Raw genomic sequence first — 19,361 nt, 5'->3', positions numbered from 1 at the left:
AAGTTAGTTTAATATTATATTCATAATAAAGTTTTGTTTCAAAAATTCCAAATCCCAATTCTTCATGCAATCACTCCTGGAGCAAATCATTTTCTGCCCAGTCTTACACTAAAATATTGGGGTATCAGCCACTGTTGGGATCTGGTCTGGTAATAATGGATTTTCCATTGCAGGAGGATTTGTAATGTTACTCATGGACCTGCTGGTCCAATATTGGTCCATATTCCAATATTTTATTTAAGATTTCCAGCATCCATATCGCAGTAATTTTGCTTTTCTTTACGTTCTTCAGGCTTTTGTTGCACGATGGGAATGGGCCCTCCTGTTGAAAATGGAGTGAAAATATTGTACACCTTTCCCGCCATGTGAGCAGCCTCCATCTTTGTGCGGGGCAGCGGAGGGGTGCGCGCGGCTCCCTTCAGCTCGAGGGCGGAAGGCGGTGGTGCCCCCAACAGATTCCAGCATCCGCTGTGATTTGCTTTTATCCAGTGCCCCCAACAAAGATGGTGGGCGGGGGACGGACGACTCTGGAGGACGTCGGGCCAGCGCACATGCGCACTGCAGCGGACGCTGATCGGAGGCCCGGGATCGTCTCCCTGATCGGGAGGAGGGGAAGAAAGATTTGAACGCGGGGTTCAGGCGACGGTTAACGGTCGCTGACGTTGCCATGGCTGCGGGGGCAGCGCTTGCCAACCGCGCGCGCCGGCACAAATGGGCCCTCGAGCTCAACCTCAGCGGCGGAGGCAGCAGGTGCGGAGGCCGCGCGGGGCAGCCGCGGGCTCGAGTAGGAGGCGCAGGCCGGGCCGGCCCGCCTTGACCGCGGGGAGGATTGTGGGCCGCGTCCCAAAACCTTTCCAAACCCCTTATCACCTCTGACGTTGCCCTCCCAAAGCAGTCTCCCAGAAACCACTCAGACCCCTCCTCCCCACTTGACATAGTTTCCTGTCTGAGACGCCATCTTGATTTCAGCCCCCCCCCCCCCCCCCCTTGGCATCTTTTTCTGGGTGGTGACCCTGAGATGCCACCTTGATTTCAGCCCCCCCCCACTTGGCATCTTTTTCTGGGGTGGGGCCCTGAGACGCCAACTTGATTTCAGCCCCCCCCCCCCCCCCCCCAACTTGGCATCTTTTTCTGGGGTGGGGCCCTGAGACGCCAACTTGATTTCAGACCCCCCCCCACTTGGCATCTTTTTCTGGGGTGGTGAACCTGAGACGCCATCTTGATTTCAGCCCCCCCCCCCCCCCCCCCACTTGGTGGTGCGTGCCCTAGGTTTGGGGCCTAACGGTAGCATGGTGGTTAGCATCAATGCTTCACAGCTCCAGGGTCCCAGGTTCGATTCCCGGCTGGGTTACTGTCTGTGTGGAGTCTGCACATCCTCCCTGTGTGTGCGTGGGTTTCCTCCGGGTGCTCCGGTTTCCTCCCACAGTCCAAAGATGTGAGGGTTAGGTGGATTGGCCACGCTAAATTGCCCGTAGTGTAAGGTTAATGGGGGGATTGTTGGGTTACGGGTATACGGGTTACGTGGGTTTAAAGTAGGGTGATCATTGTTCGGCACAACATCGAGGGCCGAAGGGCCTGTTCTGTGCTGTAATGTTCTATGTTTGCCCTCGGTCTGACGCGCTGGTGATATTGCCGCAGGTTTGGTGTCCCTGATGGACAGGTTTCGCTCTTGTAGAGGGTCCCAGATGGAGAGGCTCCCTCTTTAAAAAGGGGTCCATGACCCAGAGACTACCTCTTTAAAAGGGGTCATAGAAAATAGGTGCAGGAGTAGGCCATTCGGCCCATCGAGCCTGCACCATCATTCAATACGATAATTGGCTGATCATGTCAATTCAGTATCCCACTCCTGCTTTCTCTCCATACCCCTTGATTCCATTAGCCACAGGGACCACGTCCAGCTTCCTCTTCAATATATCCAATTAACTATCCCCAACAGCTTTCTGTGGTAGAGAATTCCACAAGTTCACAACTCTCTTGAGAAGAAATTTTTCCTTGTCTCAGTCCTGAATGGCTTACCCATTATTCTTAAGCTGTGACTCCTCGTCCTGAACATCCCCAAGAGCGGGAACATTCTTCCTGCATCTAGCCTGTCCAGTCCCATCAGGATTTTATATGTTTCTATGAGATCCCCTCTCATTCTTCTAAACTTCAGTGACTACAAGCCCAGTCGATCCAGTCTTATGTTAGTCCTGCCATCCCAGGAATTAGTCTGGTGAACCTTCGCTGGACACCCTCAATAGCAAAAATGTCCTTCCTCAAACTTGGAGACCAAAACTGCGCACAATACTCAAGGCGTGGCCTTACCAAAGCCCTGTGTGACTGCAGCAAGACATCGCTACTCCTGTACCCAAATCCATTGACGGAGAGACTCCTTTAAAAGGGGTCCCTGACGGAGAGGCTCCCTCTTTAAAAGGGGTCCCTGACGGAAAGACTCCCTCTTTAAAAGGGGTCCCTGACGGAGAGACTCCCTCTTTAAAAGAGGTCCCTGATGGAGAGACTCCCTGTTTAAAAGGGGTCCCTGACGGAGAGACTCCCTCTTTAAAAGGGGTACCTGACGGAGAGACTCCCTCTTTAAAAGGAGTCCCTGACGGAGAGACTCCCTCTTTAAAAGGGGTCCCTGACGGAGGGCGTCCCTCTTTCATACGAACAGAGAAGTTAGGAGAAGTGGGCAATTCAGTCTCTCGAGCCTACTTTGCCATTCAGATAATGGCTGATCTCGCCTTGGTTTCAAATCCAACTCCCTGTTCGCCATGTCCCTTTAACCCTTTTTAAAATCAGAAATATATCTATCGCCTTGAAACCATTTAATGACTCAGACTCCACAACACTATGGGACAGCTAGTTCCACCCTCATCTCAGTTCTAAATCTACCTGACAAAGGGGCTCCCTCTTTCAAGGGGATCTCTGACGGAGAGATTCCCTCTTTAAAACTGGCCCCTGACGGAGAAGCTCTCGCTTTAAAAGGGGTCCGGAAAGGGTGGCTCAGTTGAACAGTTTGTGTCCTCTCTCCTTCACAGGGGGCGTGACCGACAATGTGGCCAGGGCGACTCCATGTACCCTGTCGGATATTCCGAAAAACAGCTACCGGACACTAGCGTCCAAGAAACGGACAGGATTCTGGTTGAGAAAGTAAGTTGTGTTTGAATGTGCCCTCGGCAAGGGGCTTGGATTGTTCACAATGGCAAACTGCCCTGGTGAACCGCTGCAGCCCTCGTCATAAAAGCTTTGTGGCGATGGTGCCAAAGGTCATCCTCACTTCCAGGCCTAGATTTACGGTCAATATTTGTCAGAAACACCACCACACCAGCTCCATTCCATGCCGTTACTGATGTCCTGCTTGCTTTCTGTTCACAGCGCTGCTGGGACATCGCCTTGGGACCACTGAAACAGGTGCCCATGAACCTGTTCATCATGTACATGGCTGGCAACACCATCTCCATTTTCCCGATCATGATGGTCTGCATGATGGCCTGGAGACCCATACAGGCACTGATGTCCATGTCGGCAAGTGAGTACCGTATCAAATCTGCAGCTCTGAAACTTCTTTGAACCAACATCAATGTTACACGCGAGCCTCCTGTGTGCCTGACTTCATCTCAGCTCATCCTGCTATTCCACTCTATCTCCTGTACAAGTTCCAGCCTCTGCTGAAGGGGACAGAGACACCAGTCAGTGTACAGATATCGCCCTGAGAGAGAGGGGACTGAGAGACACCAGTCAGTGTACAGATATCTCCCTGAGCGAGAGGGGACTGAGAGACACCAGTCAGTGTACAGATATCTCCCTGAGCGAGCGAGGGGACTGAGAGACACCAGTCAGTGTACAGATATCTCCCTGAGAGAGAGGGGACTGTGAGACACCAGTCAGTGTACAGATATCTCCCTGAGAGAGGGGGGACTGAGAGACACCAGTCGGTGTACAGATATCTCCCTGAGAGAGGGGACTGAGAGACACCAGTCAGTGTACAGATATCTCCCTGAGAGAGAGGGGACAAAGACACCAGTCAGTGTACAGATATCTCCCTGAGAGAGAGAGGGGACTGAGAGACACCAGTCAGTGTACAGATATCTCCCTGAGAGAGAGGGGACTGTGAGACACCAGCCAGTGTACAGATATCTCCCTGAGAGAGAGGATACTGAGAGACGCCAGTCAGTGTACAGATATCTCCGTGAGAGAGCGAGGGGACTGAGAGACACCAGTCAGTGTACAGATATCTCCCTGAGAGAGCGAGGGGACTGAGACACCAGTCAGTGTACAGATATCTGCCTGAGAGAGGGGGGACCGAGAGACACCAGTCAGTGTACAGATATCTCCACGAGAGAGAGGGGACTGAGAGACACAAGTCAGTGTACAGATATCTCCCTGAGAGAGGGGACTGAGACACCAGTCAGTGTACAGATATCTCCCTGAGAGAGAGAGGACTTAGAGACACCAGTCAGTGTACAGATATCTCCCTGAGAGAGAGGGGACTGAGAGACACCAGTCAGTATACAGATATCTCCCTGAGAGAGAGGGGACTGGGAGACACCAGTCAGTGTACAGATATCTCCCTGAGAGAGAGAGGGGACTGAGAGACACCAGTCAGTGTACAGATATCTCCCTGAGAGAGAGGGGACAGAGAGACACCAGTCGGTGTACAGATATCTCCCTGAGAGAGAGGGGACTGAGAGACACCAGTCAGTGTACAGATATCTCCCTGAGAGAGAGGGGATGAGAGACACCAGTCAGTGTACAGATATCTCCCTGAGAGAGAGAGGGGACTGAGACACCAGTCAGTGTACAGATATCTCCCTGAGAGAGAGAGAGGGGACTGAGAGACACCAGTCAGTGTACAGATATCTCCCTGAGAGAGAGGGGACTGAGACACACCAGTCAGTGTACAGATATCTCCACGAGAGAGAGGGGACTGAGAGACACAAGTCAGTGTACAGATATCTCCCTGAGAGAGAGAGGACTTAGAGACACCAGTCAGTGTACAGATATCTCCCTGAGAGAGAGGGGACTGAGAGACACCAGTCAGTGTACAGATATCTCCCTGAGAGAGAGGGGACTGAGAGACACCAGTCAGTGCACAGACATCTCCCTGAGAGAGAGGGGACTGAGAGACACCAGTCAGTGTACAGATATCTCCCTGAGAGAGAGGATACTGAGAGATGCCAGTCAGTGTACAGATATCTCCCTGAGAGAGCGGGGGGACTGTGAGACACCAGTTAGTGTACAGATATCTGCCTGAGAGAGGGGGGACCGAGAGACACCAGTCTGTACAGATACCTCCCTGAGAGAGGGGACTGAGAGACACCAGTCAGTGTACAGATATCTCCCTGAGAGAGAGAGGACTTAGAGACACCAGTCAGTGTACAGATATCTCCCTGAGAGAGAGGGGACTGAGAGACACCAGTCAGTGTACAGATATCTCCCTGAGAGAGAGGGGACTGAGAGACACCAGTCAGTGCACAGATATCTCCCTGAGAGAGAGGGGACTGAGAGACACCAGTCAGCGTACAGACATCTCCCTGAGAGAGAGGGGACTGAGAGACACCAGTCAGTGTACAGATATCTCCCTGAGAGAGAGGATACTGAGAGATGCCAGTCAGTGTACAGATATCGCCCTGAGAGAGAGAGGGGGGACTGAGAGACACCAGTCAGTGTACAGATATCTCCCTGAGAGAGAGGGGACTGAGAGACACCAGTCAGTGTACAGATATCTCCCTGAGAGAGAGGGGACTGAGAGACACCAGTCAGTGTACGGATATCTCCCTGAGAGAGGGGACTGGGAGACACCAGTCAGAGTACAGATATCTCTCTGAGAGAGAGGGTACTGAGAGACACCAGTCAGTGTACAGATATCTCCCTGAGAGAGAGGGGACTAAGACACAAGTCAGTGTACAGATATCTCCCTGAGAGAGAGAGGGGGACTGAGAGACACCAGTCAGTGTACAGATATCTCCCTGAGAGAGAGGGGGAACTGAGAGACACCAGTCAGTGTACAGATATCTCCCTGAGAGAGGGGGGACTGAGAGACACCAGTCAGTGTACAGATATCTCCACGAGAGAGAGGGGACTGAGAGACACCAGTCAGTGTACAGATGTCTCCCTGAGAGAGAGAGGGGACTGAGAGACACCAGTCAGTGTACAGATATCTCCCTGAGAGAGAGGGTACTAAGACACCAGTCAGTGTACAGATATCTCCCTGAGAGAGAGAGGACTGAGAGACACCAGTCAGTGTACAGATATCTCCACGAGAGAGAGGGGACTGAGAGACACCAGTCAGTGTACAGATATCTCCCTGAGAGAGAGGGGACTGAGAGACACCAGTCAGTGTACAGATATCTCCACGAGAGAGAGGGGACTGAGAGACACCAGTCAGTGTACAGATATCTCCCTGACAGAGAGGATACTGAGAGATGCCAGTCAGTGTACAGATATCACCCTGAGAGAGAGAGGGGGGACTGAGAGACACCAGTCAGTGTACAGATATCTCCCTGAGAGAGAGGGGACTGAGAGACACCAGTCAGTGTACAAATATCTCCCTGAGAGAGAGGGGACTGAGAGACACCAGTCAGTGTACGGATATCTCCCTGAGAGAGGGGACTGGGAGACACCAGTCAGAGTACAGATATCTCTCTGAGAGAGAGGGTACTGAGAGACACCAGTCAGTGTACAGATAATTCCCTGAGAGAGAGGGGACGAAGACACCAGTCAGTGTACAGATATCTCCCTGAGAGAGGGGACTGAGAGACACCAGTCAGTGTACAGATATCTCCCTGAGAGAGAGAGGACTGAGAGACACCAGTCAGTGTACAGATATCTCCCTGAGAGAGAGAGGGGGGACTGAGAGACACCAGTCAGTGTACAGATATCTCCCTGAGAGAGAGAGGACTGAGAGACACCAGTCAGTGTACAGATATCTCCCTGAGAGAGAGGATACTGAGAGATGCCAGTCAGTGTACAGATATCTCCCTGAGAGAGAGGGGACTAAGACACAAGTCAGTGTACAGATATCTCCCTGAGAGAGAGAGGGGGACTGAGAGACACCAGTCAAGGGTACAGATATCTCCCTGAGAGAGAGGGGGAACTGAGAGACACCAGTCAGTGTACAGATATCTCCCTGAGAGAGGGGGGACTGAGAGACACCAGTCAGTGTACAGATATCTCCCTGAGAGAGAGGGGGAACTGAGAGACACCAGTCAGTGTACAGATATCTCCATGAGAGAGGGGGGACTGAGAGACACCAGTCAGTGTACAGATATCTCCACGAGAGAGAGGGGACTGAGAGACACCAGTCAGTGTACAGATGTCTCCCTGAGAGAGCGAGGGGACTGAGAGACACCAGTCAGTGTACAGATATCTCCCTGAGAGAGAGGGTACTGAGAGACACCAGTCAGTGTACAGATATCTCCCTGAGAGAGAGGGGACTAAGACACCAGTCAGTGTACAGATATCTCCCTGAGAGAAAGAGGGGGACTGAGACACCAGTCAGTGTACAGATATCTCCCTGAGAGAGAGGGGGAACTGAGAGACACTAGTCAGTGTACAGATATCTCCCTGAGAGAGGGGACTGAGAGACACCAGTCAGTGTACAGATATCTCCCTGAGAGAGAGAGACCACTGAGAGACACCAGTCAGTGTACAGATATCTCCCTGAGAGAGAGAGGGGGGACTGAGAGACACCAGTCAGTGTACAGATATCTCCCTGACAGAGAGGGGACTGAGAGACACCAGTCAGTGTACAGATGTCTCCCTGAGAGAGAGAGGGGACTGAGAGACACCAGTCAGTGTACAGATATCTCCCTGAGAGAGCGAGGGGACTGAGAGACACCAGTCAGTGTACAGATATCTCCCTGAGAGAGAGGGGACTGTGAGACACCAGTCAGTGTACAGATATCTCCCTGAGAGAGAGGGGACTGAGAGACACCAGTCAGTGTACAGATGTCTCCCTGAGAGAGAGAGGTGACTGAGAGACACCAGTCAGTGTACAGATATCTCCCTGAGAGAGGGGGGACTGTAAGACACCAGTCAGTGTACAGATATCTGCCTGAGAGAGAGGGGACTGAGAGACACCAGTCAGTGTACAGATATCTCCCTGAGAGAGAGGGGACTGAGAGACACCAGTCAGTGTGCAGATATCTCCCTGAGAGAGAGAGGGGACTGAGAGACACCAGTCAGTGTACAGATATCTCCCTGAGAGAGAGGGGACTGAGAGACACCAGTCAGTGTACAGATATCTCCCTGAGAGAGAGGGGACTGAGAGACACCAGTCAGTGTACAGATATCTCCCTGAGAGAGAGGGGACTGGGAGACACCGGTCAGAGTACAGATATCTCTCTGAGAGAGAGGGTACTGAGAGACACCAGTCAGTGTACAGATATCTCCCTGAGAGAGAGGGGACTAAGATACCAGTCAGTGTACAGATATCTCCCTGAGAGAGAGGGGACTGAGAGACACCAGTCAGTGTACAGATATCTCCCTGAGAGAGGGGACTGAGAGACACCAGTCAGTGTACAGATATCTCCCTGAGAGAGAGAGGACTGAGAGACACCAGTCAGTGTACAGATATCTCCCTGAGAGAGAGGATACTGAGAGATGCCAGTCAGTGTACAGATATCTCTCTGAGAGAGAGGGGACTGAGAAAACCAGTCAGTGTACAGATATCTCCCTGAGAGAGGGGGGACTGAGAGACACCAGTCAGTGTACAGATATCTCCACGAGAGAGAGAGGGGACTGAGAGACACCAGTCAGCGTACAGATATCTCCCTGAGAGAGAGGGGACTGAGAGACACCAGTCAGTGTACAGACATCTCCCTGAGAGAGAGAGGGGACTGAGAGACACCAGTCAGTGTACAGATATCTCCCTGAGAGAGAGGATACTGAGAGATGCCAGTCAGTGTACAGATATCTCCCTGAGAGAGGGGGGACTGAGAGACACCAGTCAGTGTACAGATATCTCCCTGAGAGAGAGGGGACTGAGAGACACCAGTCAGTGTACAGATATCTCCCTGAGAGAGGGGGGACTGAGAGACACCAGTCAGTGTACAGATATTTCCCTGAGAGCGAGGGGACTGAGAGACACCAGTCAGTGTACAGATATCTCCCTGAGAGAGAGGGGACTGAGAGACACCAGTCAGTGTACAGATATCTCCCTGAGAGAGAGGGGACTGAGAGACACCAGTCAGTGTACAGATATCTCCCTGAGAGAGAGAGGGGACTGAGAGACACCAGTCAGTGTACAGATATCTCCCTGAGAGAGAGGGGACTGAGAGACACCAGTCAGTGTACAGATATCTCCCTGAGAGAGGGGCTGAGAGACACCAGTCAGTGTACAGATATCTCCCTGAGAGAGAGAGGGGACTGAGAGACACCAGTCAGTGTACAGATATCTCCCTGAGAGCGAGGGGACTGAGAGACACCAGTCAGTGTACAGATATCTCCCTGAGAGAGAGGGGACTGAGAGACACCAGTCAGTGTAGATATCTCCCTGAGAGAGAGGGGACTGAGAGACACCAGTCAGTGTACAGATGTCTCCCTGAGAGAGAGAGGGGACTGAGAGACACCAGTCACTGTACAGATATCTCAATGAGAGAGAGGGGACTGGGAGACACCAGTCAGAGTACAGATATCTCTCTGAGAGAGTGGGACTGAGACACCAGTCAGTGTACAGATATCTCCCTGAGAGAAAGAGGGGGACTGAGACACCAGTCAGTGTACAGATATCTCCCTGAGAGAGAGGGGGAACTGAGAGACACTAGTCAGTGTACAGATATCTCCCTGAGAGAGGGGACTGAGAGACACCAGTCAGTGTACAGATATCTCCCTGAGAGAGAGAGACCACTGAGAGACACCAGTCAGTGTACAGATATCTCCCTGAGAGAGAGAGGGGGGACTGAGAGACACCAGTCAGTGTACAGATATCTCCCTGACAGAGAGGGGACTGAGAGACACCAGTCAGTGTACAGATGTCTCCCTGAGAGAGAGAGGGGACTGAGAGACACCAGTCAGTGTACAGATATCTCCCTGAGAGAGCGAGGGGACTGAGAGACACCAGTCAGTGTACAGATATCTCCCTGAGAGAGAGGGGACTGTGAGACACCAGTCAGTGTACAGATATCTCCCTGAGAGAGAGGGGACTGAGAGACACCAGTCAGTGTACAGATGTCTCCCTGAGAGAGAGAGGTGACTGAGAGACACCAGTCAGTGTACAGATATCTCCCTGAGAGAGGGGGGACTGTAAGACACCAGTCAGTGTACAGATATCTGCCTGAGAGAGAGGGGACTGAGAGACACCAGTCAGTGTACAGATATCTCCCTGAGAGAGAGGGGACTGAGAGACACCAGTCAGTGTGCAGATATCTCCCTGAGAGAGAGAGGGGACTGAGAGACACCAGTCAGTGTACAGATATCTCCCTGAGAGAGAGGGGACTGAGAGACACCAGTCAGTGTACAGATATCTCCCTGAGAGAGAGGGGACTGAGAGACACCAGTCAGTGTACAGATATCTCCCTGAGAGAGAGGGGACTGGGAGACACCGGTCAGAGTACAGATATCTCTCTGAGAGAGAGGGTACTGAGAGACACCAGTCAGTGTACAGATATCTCCCTGAGAGAGAGGGGACTAAGATACCAGTCAGTGTACAGATATCTCCCTGAGAGAGAGGGGACTGAGAGACACCAGTCAGTGTACAGATATCTCCCTGAGAGAGAGAGGACTGAGAGACACCAGTCAGTGTACAGATATCTCCCTGAGAGAGAGGATACTGAGAGATGCCAGTCAGTGTACAGATATCTCTCTGAGAGAGAGGGGACTGAGAAAACCAGTCAGTGTACAGATATCTCCCTGAGAGAGAGGGGACTGAGAGACACCAGTCAGTGTACAGATGTCTCCCTGAGAGAGAGAGGGGACTGAGAGACACCAGTCAGTGTACAGATATCTCCCTGAGAGAGAGGGGACTGTGAGACACCAGTCAGTGTACAGATATCTCCCTGAGAGAGGGGGGACTGAGAGACACCAGTCAGTGTACAGATATCTCCACGAGAGAGAGGGGACTGAGAGACACCAGTCAGTGTACAGATATCTCCCTGAGAGAGAGGGGACTGAGAGACACCAGTCAGTGTACAGACATCTCCCTGAGAGAGAGAGGGGACTGAGAGACACCAGTCAGTGTACAGATATCTCCCTGAGAGAGAGGATACTGAGAGATGCCAGTCAGTGTACAGATATCTCCCTGAGAGAGGGGGGACTGAGAGACACCAGTCAGTGTACAGATATCTCCCTGAGAGAGAGGGGACTGAGAGACACCAGTCAGTGTACAGATATCTCCCTGAGAGAGGGGGGACTGAGAGACACCAGTCAGTGTACAGATATTTCCCTGAGAGCGAGGGGACTGAGAGACACCAGTCAGTGTACAGATATCTCCCTGAGAGAGAGGGGACTGAGAGACACCAGTCAGTGTACAGATATCTCCCTGAGAGAGAGGGGACTGAGAGACACCAGTCAGTGTACAGATATCTCCCTGAGAGAGGGGGACTGAGAGACACCAGTCAGTGTACAGATATCTCCCTGAGAGAGAGGGGACTGAGAGACACCAGTCAGTGTACAGATATCTCCCTGAGAGAGAGGGGACTGAGAGACACCAGTCAGTGTACAGATATCTCCCTGAGAGAGAGGGGACTGAGAGACACCAGTCAGTGTACAGATATCTCCCTGAGAGAGAGGGGACTGAGAGACACCAGTCAGTGTACAGATATCTCCCTGAGAGAGAGGGGGACTGAGAGACACCAGTCAGTGTACAGATATCTCCCTGAGAGAGAGGGGACTGAGAGACACCAGTCAGTGTACAGATATCTCCCTGAGAGAGAGAGGGGACTGAGAGACACCAGTCAGTGTACAGATATCTCCCTGAGAGAGAGGGGACTGAGAGACACCAGTCAGTGTACAGATATCTCCCTGAGAGAGAGGGGACTGAGAGACACCAGTCAGTGTACAGATATCTCCCTGAGAGAGAGGGGGACTGAGAGACACCAGTCAGTGTACAGATATCTCCCTGAGAGAGAGGGGACTGAGAGACACCAGTCAGTGTACAGATATCACCCTGAGAGAGAGGGGACTGAGAGACACCAGTCAGCTGTACAGATATCTCCCTGAGAGAGAGGGGACTGAGAGACACCAGTCAGTGTACAGATATCTCCCTGAGAGAGAGGGGACTGAGAGACACCAGTCAGTGTACAGATATCCCCTGAGAGAGAGGGGACTGAGAGACACCAGTCAGTGTACAGATATCTCCCTGAGAGAGAGGGGACTGAGAGACACCAGTCAGTGTACAGATATCTCCCTGAGAGAGAGAGGGGACTGAGAGACACCAGTCAGTGTACAGATATCTCCCTGAGAGAGAGAGAGGGGACTGAGAGACACCAGTCAGTGTACAGATATCTCCCTGAGAGAGAGAGAGGACTGAGAGACACCAGTCAGTGTACAGATATCTCCCTGAGAGAGAGGGGAATGAGACATACCAGTCAGTGTACAGATATCTCCCTGAGAGAGAGGGGACTGAGAGACACCAGTCAGTGTACAGATATCTCCCTGAGAGAGAGGGGGGACTGGGAGACAGCAGTCAGTGTACAGATATCTCCCTGAGAGAGAGGGGACTGAGAGACACCAGTCAGTGTACAGATATCTCCCTGAGAGAGAGGGGACTGAGAGACACCAGTCAGTGTACAGATATCACCCTGAGAGAGAGGGGACTGAGAGACACCAGTCAGTGTACAGATATCTCCCTGAGAGAGAGGGGACTGAGACATACCAGTCAGTGTACAGATATCTCCCTGAGAGAGAGGGGACTGAGACACACCAGTCAGTGTACAGATATCTCCCTGAGAGAGAGGGTACTGAGAGACACCAGTCAGTGTACAGATATCTCCCTGAGAGAGAGGGTACTGAGAGACACCAGTCAGTGTACAGATATCTCCCTGAGAGAGAGGGGACTGAGAGACACCAGTCAGTGTACAGATATCTCCCTGAGAGAGAGGGGACTGAGAGACACCAGTCAGTGTACAGATATCTCCCTGAGAGAGGGGACTGAGAGACACCAGTCAGTGTACAGATATCTCCCTGAGAGAGAGGGGACTGAGACACACCAGTCAGTGTACAGATATCTCCCTGAGAGAGAGGGGGACTGAGAGACACCAGTCAGTGTACAGATATCTCCCTGAGAGAGAGAGGGACTGAGAGACACCAGTCAGTGTACAGATATCTCCCTGAGAGAGAGAGGGACTGAGAGACACCAGTCAGTGTACAGATATCTCCCTGAGAGAGAGGGGACTGAGAGACACCAGTCAGTGTACAGATATCTCCCTGAGGGAGGCTTGGTGAATTCCAACGGTTCCCAGCTCGTAGAGTGATGAAATTCCGCTTCATCTCAGTCTTAAAATGGCCGCCTCCTTAACCTGAGACCCTCTCGCCGTGCTCTTGATTTTCCAGCCAGGGCAAGCGGTATCAGCTCATTCCTCGTGTCGTCCCCTCTTTATGTATATACAACATATATCTGTATGTACGTTTCAATGCGTTGAGCTGAACGCCAATAGAGTGAAGGCCCGTTCTGCTCACCCCCTCCTCATCGGGCAAACCTGTCATCCCAGGACCCCTACCGTTAAACCTTCTTTGCACTCCCTCTGGGGCAATTACTGTAGCTTGGGGAGCCAAACGGCGGGCAGTGCTCCAGAAGCCATTCTGCCAACACCCTGTCTCACTGGGGATGATTTTGTCATTCTTTAAACTCCACCCCCCCCCCGGGTCTCAGTTGCAATGGTTAACGGGACCAACTGCCTTCCTAACCTCGCAGGACCCATGGGGACAACCCGCTTTCGTTCCCCACAGTACCCGTAGAATACTAGCTCACCCGCCGTTGGGCGGAGGCCCATCAGCTGGGGCTCGTAGCATCACCTCTTAAAAGCCGGCCCGGATTGGGACTGTCATGATCGGTCGCCCGGGGCAGCACGGTGGCGCAGTGGTTAGCATTGCTGCCTCACGGTCCCAGGTTCGATCCCGGCTCTGGGTCACTGTCCGTGTGGAGTTTGCACATTCTCCCCGTGTCTGCGTGGGTTTCGCCCCCACAACCCAGAGATGTGCAGGGTAGGTGGATTGGCCACACTAAATTGCCCCTTAATTGAATAAAATTAATTGGGTACTCTAAATTTTTTTTTAAAAAATGATCGTGTTGTGACCTGTATGTCGTGTGCCCCGTTGCCTTTAGCCTGAAAATAAATTGCCGTTTGGATTGACCTTGTCAGTCCTCCTGAGCTGCTGTGACTATGAGGCGACGTTTCGTGATTTGAGTACACGGAACCCCTGGCACACACCTCCCCCTCTTTGAAATTCACCTCTCACAACTTCTCGGCCGTTCCTGAACTTGCTGCTTGTTCCATTCTTGCTTACAGCCTTCAAGTTGCTGGAGAGTTCGAGCCAGCAGTGGCTGCAGGGCCTGGTCTACTTCATTGGCAACCTGCTAGGCTTGGCCCTGGCCGTCTACAAATGCCAGTCGATGGGGCTGCTGCCCACGCACGCCTCTGACTGGCTGGCATTCATCGAGCCGCCCCAGGTGAGACTTTGCGCTCGGTTCGCGGGGGGGGGGGGGAGCTGGGAAAATAGTGGGGAGCTGGGAAAATAGGAAGAGGAGGGAGACCGTTCACCGCTCCCAGGAGATTGAGTAGATCGGGCCTTTTGCATTCTGGAGTTTCGATGAGTGAGAGGTGATCCAATTGAAAGGTGTGAAATTCCGAAGGAGCTCCACGCGGAGAGGCTAATTCTCAGAGAGTTGAGGACACCGGGGGGGGGGGGTCCACAGTCTCAGGATACTGGGCAGCCATTCCAAACAGACATTTTTTTTCCTAAATTTCGAGTATCCAATTCATTTTTTCCAATTAAGAGGCAATTTAGTGTGGCCAATCCACCTAACCGGCATATCTTTGGGTTGTGGGGACGAAACCCACCCAAACACGGGGAGAATGTGCAAACTCCACACGGACAGTGACCCAGAGCTGGGATCGAACCTGGGACCTCGGCGCCGTGAGGCAGCAGGGCCAACCCACTGTTCCAAACTGAGATGAGGGGGAATTTCTTCACCCAGAGCGTTTGTGAATCTTTGGAATTCTCTGTCCCCGGCCTGCATGCTCCGTCATTGCGTGTGTTCAAAGCTGAAGTGGATATCTTTGGGAATGGAGGGATAGGGAAAGAGTGCGTTTGAGGCGGGGGGGGGGGGGGGGGGGGGGTGGAGTTGAGGCCGATGATCAGCCGTGATCTTGTTGAATCGCGGAGCAGGCTCGACGGGAGATATTCCCACTCCTATTCCTGACCTCCTCCTTCTCCTTTCACACAGAGAGTGGAGTACACGGGCGGGGGGCTGGTCCTGTGATGCCCCCACTTCCCTCCCATCGCCGAGAGAGACTCCCTCCGCCTGAGGATGATCAACACCGGACTGAACCTGCTGCCATCTTATTCACCTTGGAACTGGCTCACTCTGGTTAACCTTTTCTGTCGCTGCCCCCCCCCCCCCCCCCTCCCCACACACACACACACACACACACACACACACACAGACAGACAGACACCTGGTCCCCGTACCCATGACCCCTGTCAGAAGGAGTGAAGACGCCGGCAGCAGGGACTGTGTATTTTGGGAGCGTGGTATTTGTTTGTTAATTCCTCATCTCTATCCCCTCACACTTTGTCGAAGGAGGGAGCCTTTGGGGCTGACAGTGGGGCAGCAGGCGCCTGAATCAGTCATTCCCAGCTGACCCCGGTAGCTTCCCCCCCCCCCCCCCCCCCCCCCCCCCGGAACTCCCACCCATGCCCACAGGTTTGTTCCCCGAGGCTCGAATCGCACAGCTGAGGCTACCGTGCCTGCCGGCAGTGCTGAGGGAGCGCCACTGCATTGCACTCATTCAATTGAGACGTCAAACCAAGGACTGTCTTCCCTCCCATTGCCCCCCCCCCCCCCCTCCTCCGGCCACTTATTGGGTAGGTGTGAAATGTCCGACTTCTCCTCTGACACTAAAATTAGGCTCTTACTGTTCGTTGAACAATACCTCGTGGGAGCTCGGTGTGTGCTTCGTGGCCCCTGCCTCTTCCCACAGAAGGGCTGGGGCTGGGCTGTGCTCCGGGTGTTAATGGTCCACAGAGGGAACTCCAGCCAGTGCTGCCTTTGAGGTTGGAGCAACGCGGCAGCCTTTTGTTCCTGTCGGGCGGCGTCGCTGCCGTTCATGAACAAAAACCAGGCGGCCAGTTTGCGCGAGGTCCCACGTCAAACAGCCGGCTACCCGCCAGACCCTACGTGGGATGGTTTCAGGTGCTGAATATCGGTGTTACGTCTCTCAGTCGTGACAGCTGGAGGCACGTATTGACAATTTTGTGTGTGTGTGTGTGTGTGTGTGTCGGTACGTGTGTGTGAGTTTGTATGTTTGAGCAGCTGCCCCTTCCCAGGTTAGTCATTGTGGGCGCTGTACCTGAATGTATTCCTAGCTGGTACTCGGAGCTGTCATTGAAACCCCCGCCCCCCCCCGCACTCCCTCCTGTTAGCCTCCTCTGGTGTGGCTGCAGCGATGCCAGTATTTTATGTCAGCTCTCAATCACCTGCTTTTTATTTAATGATTGCGTTTGAATTGTTTCTCTCGTATGTGTGTGTGGGGGGGGGGGGGGGGGGGGGGGGGTCCCCGAATGGTCTGGGGGACACCCCCTCCCCACTCCTGCAGATTGCGCCTGCTGCTGAAGTGGGCGGTAAGGGACTGGACGCCAACCAGCGGTCTCGGGACGGGGGAAAGAAATATTCGGTAAAGCTCTCGGCGAGAGTTTGATTTTGCTGTAATGTGCCATGTTTTATTCCAATGGTCCCGTGGCTGTGGAAATAAAGTGTTTCGGCGAAGTGGGGCCTGCGTGAAATGGCAGCAGGCGAAAACCGACTCCGCCAGCTCAGAAAGTTCTCCAACTCAGTTTTTGCTTTTGCCTTTAAACTCTGCAACAGCCTCGCCTCTTCACTCCTGCAAGATACAAGCCTCGGCAACCAACACTGGTGGTTAATGCCAGCTGGTGGGGTACTCCCAGTGCCACGTGCTTTTTAAAAAAATTGTTCAGGTGGATGGGGGCGGGGGGGGGGGGGCATGTGGGCATTGCTGGCTAGACCAGCGCCCATCTCTAATTGCCCTTGAACTTGCTCGGCCATTTCAACCACATTGCTGTGGGGTCTGCAGTCACATGTTGGCCAGACCAGGTAAGGGTGGCAAGATGTCCTTCCCTCAAGGACGTGAGTGAACCAGATGGGTTTTGAATGATAGTCGACACTAGCTTTCACGGTCACCATAGAATCCCTACAGTGCAGAGGGAGGCCATTCGGCCCATTGCGTCTGCACCGACCCTCCGAAAGGGCACCCCACCCAGGCCCACTCCCCATCCTCATAACACCACAACCTCCACATCTTTGGACACTCAAGGATAAATGCGGCCGGGGCCCATCCACCTAACCTGCACGTCTTTGGACTGGGGGAGGAAACCGGAGCACCCGGAGGAAACCCACGCACCATTAATTCCAGATTTTTACCGAATCCATTGTGCCAGGATTGAAACCCAGGTTCCCAGAGCGTTATCCCGGGCCACTGGATGACTAGCTCAGTGACGGTAACACTACCGCCACCGCCGGTGAGTATGGGAATAGGCGGATTAAAGCAGATCAATGCATGGCTGAAGAGATGGTGCAGGAGGGAGGCCTTTAGTTTACTGGGTCTGTTCAATCCAATTTCTGGGGAAGGTGAGACCAGTCGGACGGGTTGCACCTCAACCGAAACGGGACCAACATTCATGCAGGGAGGTTTGTTCGTGCTCTTGGCAGAGTTTAAACAAATTTGGCAGGGTGTTGGTTGCGGATGGAAGTAGAGTAGCGGGGTGATAGACTGCCAAATATAGAACAAAAAACAAGTCAGTCTGGAAGGCAGAGCGAAGAACATACAGTGCAGAAGGAGGCCACTCGGCCCATCAAGTCTGCACCACCCCACTTAAGCCCTCACTTCCACCCTATCCCCGTAACCCAATAACCCCTCCTAACGTTTTTGGTCACTAAGGGCAATTTATCATGGCCAATCCACCTGACCTGCACATCTTTGGACTGTGGGAGGAAACCGGAGCATCCTGAGGAAACACACGGGAGAACGTGCAGACTCCACACAGACAGTGACCCAGTGGGGAATCGAACCTGGGACCCTGGTGCTGTGAAGTTACTGTGTTGTGCTTGTGCTACCGTGCTGCCTATAAAGATCGGCATGTTAAAGCATAAGGAAATGTGGCAGGGCTGGAGGGCATTTTTCTTCTTGCAAGTTGTTATTGAAAACATGAAAAGATGTGTCATTTGAAACATGGAAGTCTGGCAATATCTGGTCTGAGAGAAACCTGAGAGGATACAGGGAAAGATCCCACGAAGGGTTAACAGCAGCTGCAAAGCAGGATTATAAAATGCAGATTCTTTCTCCCAAGCAGGCTTAGCAAACACACAGGATTCTTGTATTAAGCTAAAAACAATGGTTCACACCTTCATTGAAAGTAACTATCTTCGTAAGCATCTGGAAAAGCATGGATGAAGGTTTCAGTTGAATTAGGTCACGAATGTTTAAAACAGGCAGGTCTTTCAAGTTATAACCAAGTGAATTTTTAGCATACAGCTAAAACGATGTTTCACACCTTCATTGAAATTTACTCTTAGTAAACAGCTGGAAAGGAAAGGATTAGGTTCAGTTAAATTTGGTGATAATTCTAGGTGTGAAATTTTGCTAATATCTGGTAAATTAAAGAAAATTGGAGACAACCAGTCTACGAGAAATATAATTTTGAGTCAAAGTTATGAGCTGGGGACACAATTGGAAAATAAAACTATAGAAATGACAGGAATTAAAAGTAACAACTCTTGAAACCGAAGCATTTTTGAATATCACAAAGGAACTTTGATCAGATCTGAGGGCTGAGGCCATGCCCAAAATGAATACTTAGTTGTATTAGAATGTTTAGATCAAAGATACTTTTTTCAATCAAAGTGCAATAATAATTAACTTAATAACTGTTAGAAAGAGAATGTAAACCCAGAGACCAGAGCAGGAACTAGCAGAACCAGAACTCAGGGAGAAGGAACAAGAGAAGCAAGCTTAGTCAGCTTGGTCATGGGAAAGACAAGACACAGCAACCGAGCTAACCAGCGAATACATCTAAAGAAGACCATATTTTAAAGAAGATTGATTGTCAAGGTGGGCCTGAAGGTCCCTTCAACCATCCAGAAGCAAGATCTTTTTACCTTCCTGTAAAGACAGTAATTGCAGCTTTTAAAAGAAAAAAATATAATA

At 52.0% G+C, this 19,361-nt stretch overlaps 1 protein-coding gene across 2 annotated transcripts; it reads left to right on the top strand.

Annotated features, from left to right (window-relative positions):
• Positions 1–535: 535 nt before the first annotated feature.
• On the top strand, positions 536–16,963 carry LOC119951327 (ER membrane protein complex subunit 4-like). Of its 2 annotated transcripts, none has more exons than XM_038774439.1 (5): positions 536–750; positions 3,018–3,129; positions 3,355–3,508; positions 15,365–15,537; positions 15,570–16,963. In XM_038774439.1, exons 1-4 carry the CDS (start codon positions 668–670, stop codon positions 15,511–15,513), a joined length of 498 nt encoding a protein of 165 aa, XP_038630367.1. In that variant the 5' UTR covers positions 536–667; the 3' UTR covers positions 15,514–15,537; positions 15,570–16,963. The 2 variants fall into 2 exon arrangements, with proteins under 2 accessions (XP_038630367.1, XP_038630365.1); XM_038774437.1 differs by lacking the exon at positions 15,570–16,963 and adding an exon at positions 14,427–14,587 and having other exon boundaries at positions 544–750; positions 15,365–15,536.
• The last annotated feature ends 2,398 nt before the right edge of the window (positions 16,964–19,361 follow it).

The sequence above is a fragment of the Scyliorhinus canicula genome, chromosome 17, assembly GCF_902713615.1.
Source record: "Scyliorhinus canicula chromosome 17, sScyCan1.1, whole genome shotgun sequence".
In the NCBI taxonomy this organism is placed as follows: Eukaryota; Metazoa; Chordata; class Chondrichthyes; order Carcharhiniformes; family Scyliorhinidae; genus Scyliorhinus; species Scyliorhinus canicula.
This window is presented reverse-complemented; position numbering and strand designations above follow the sequence as displayed.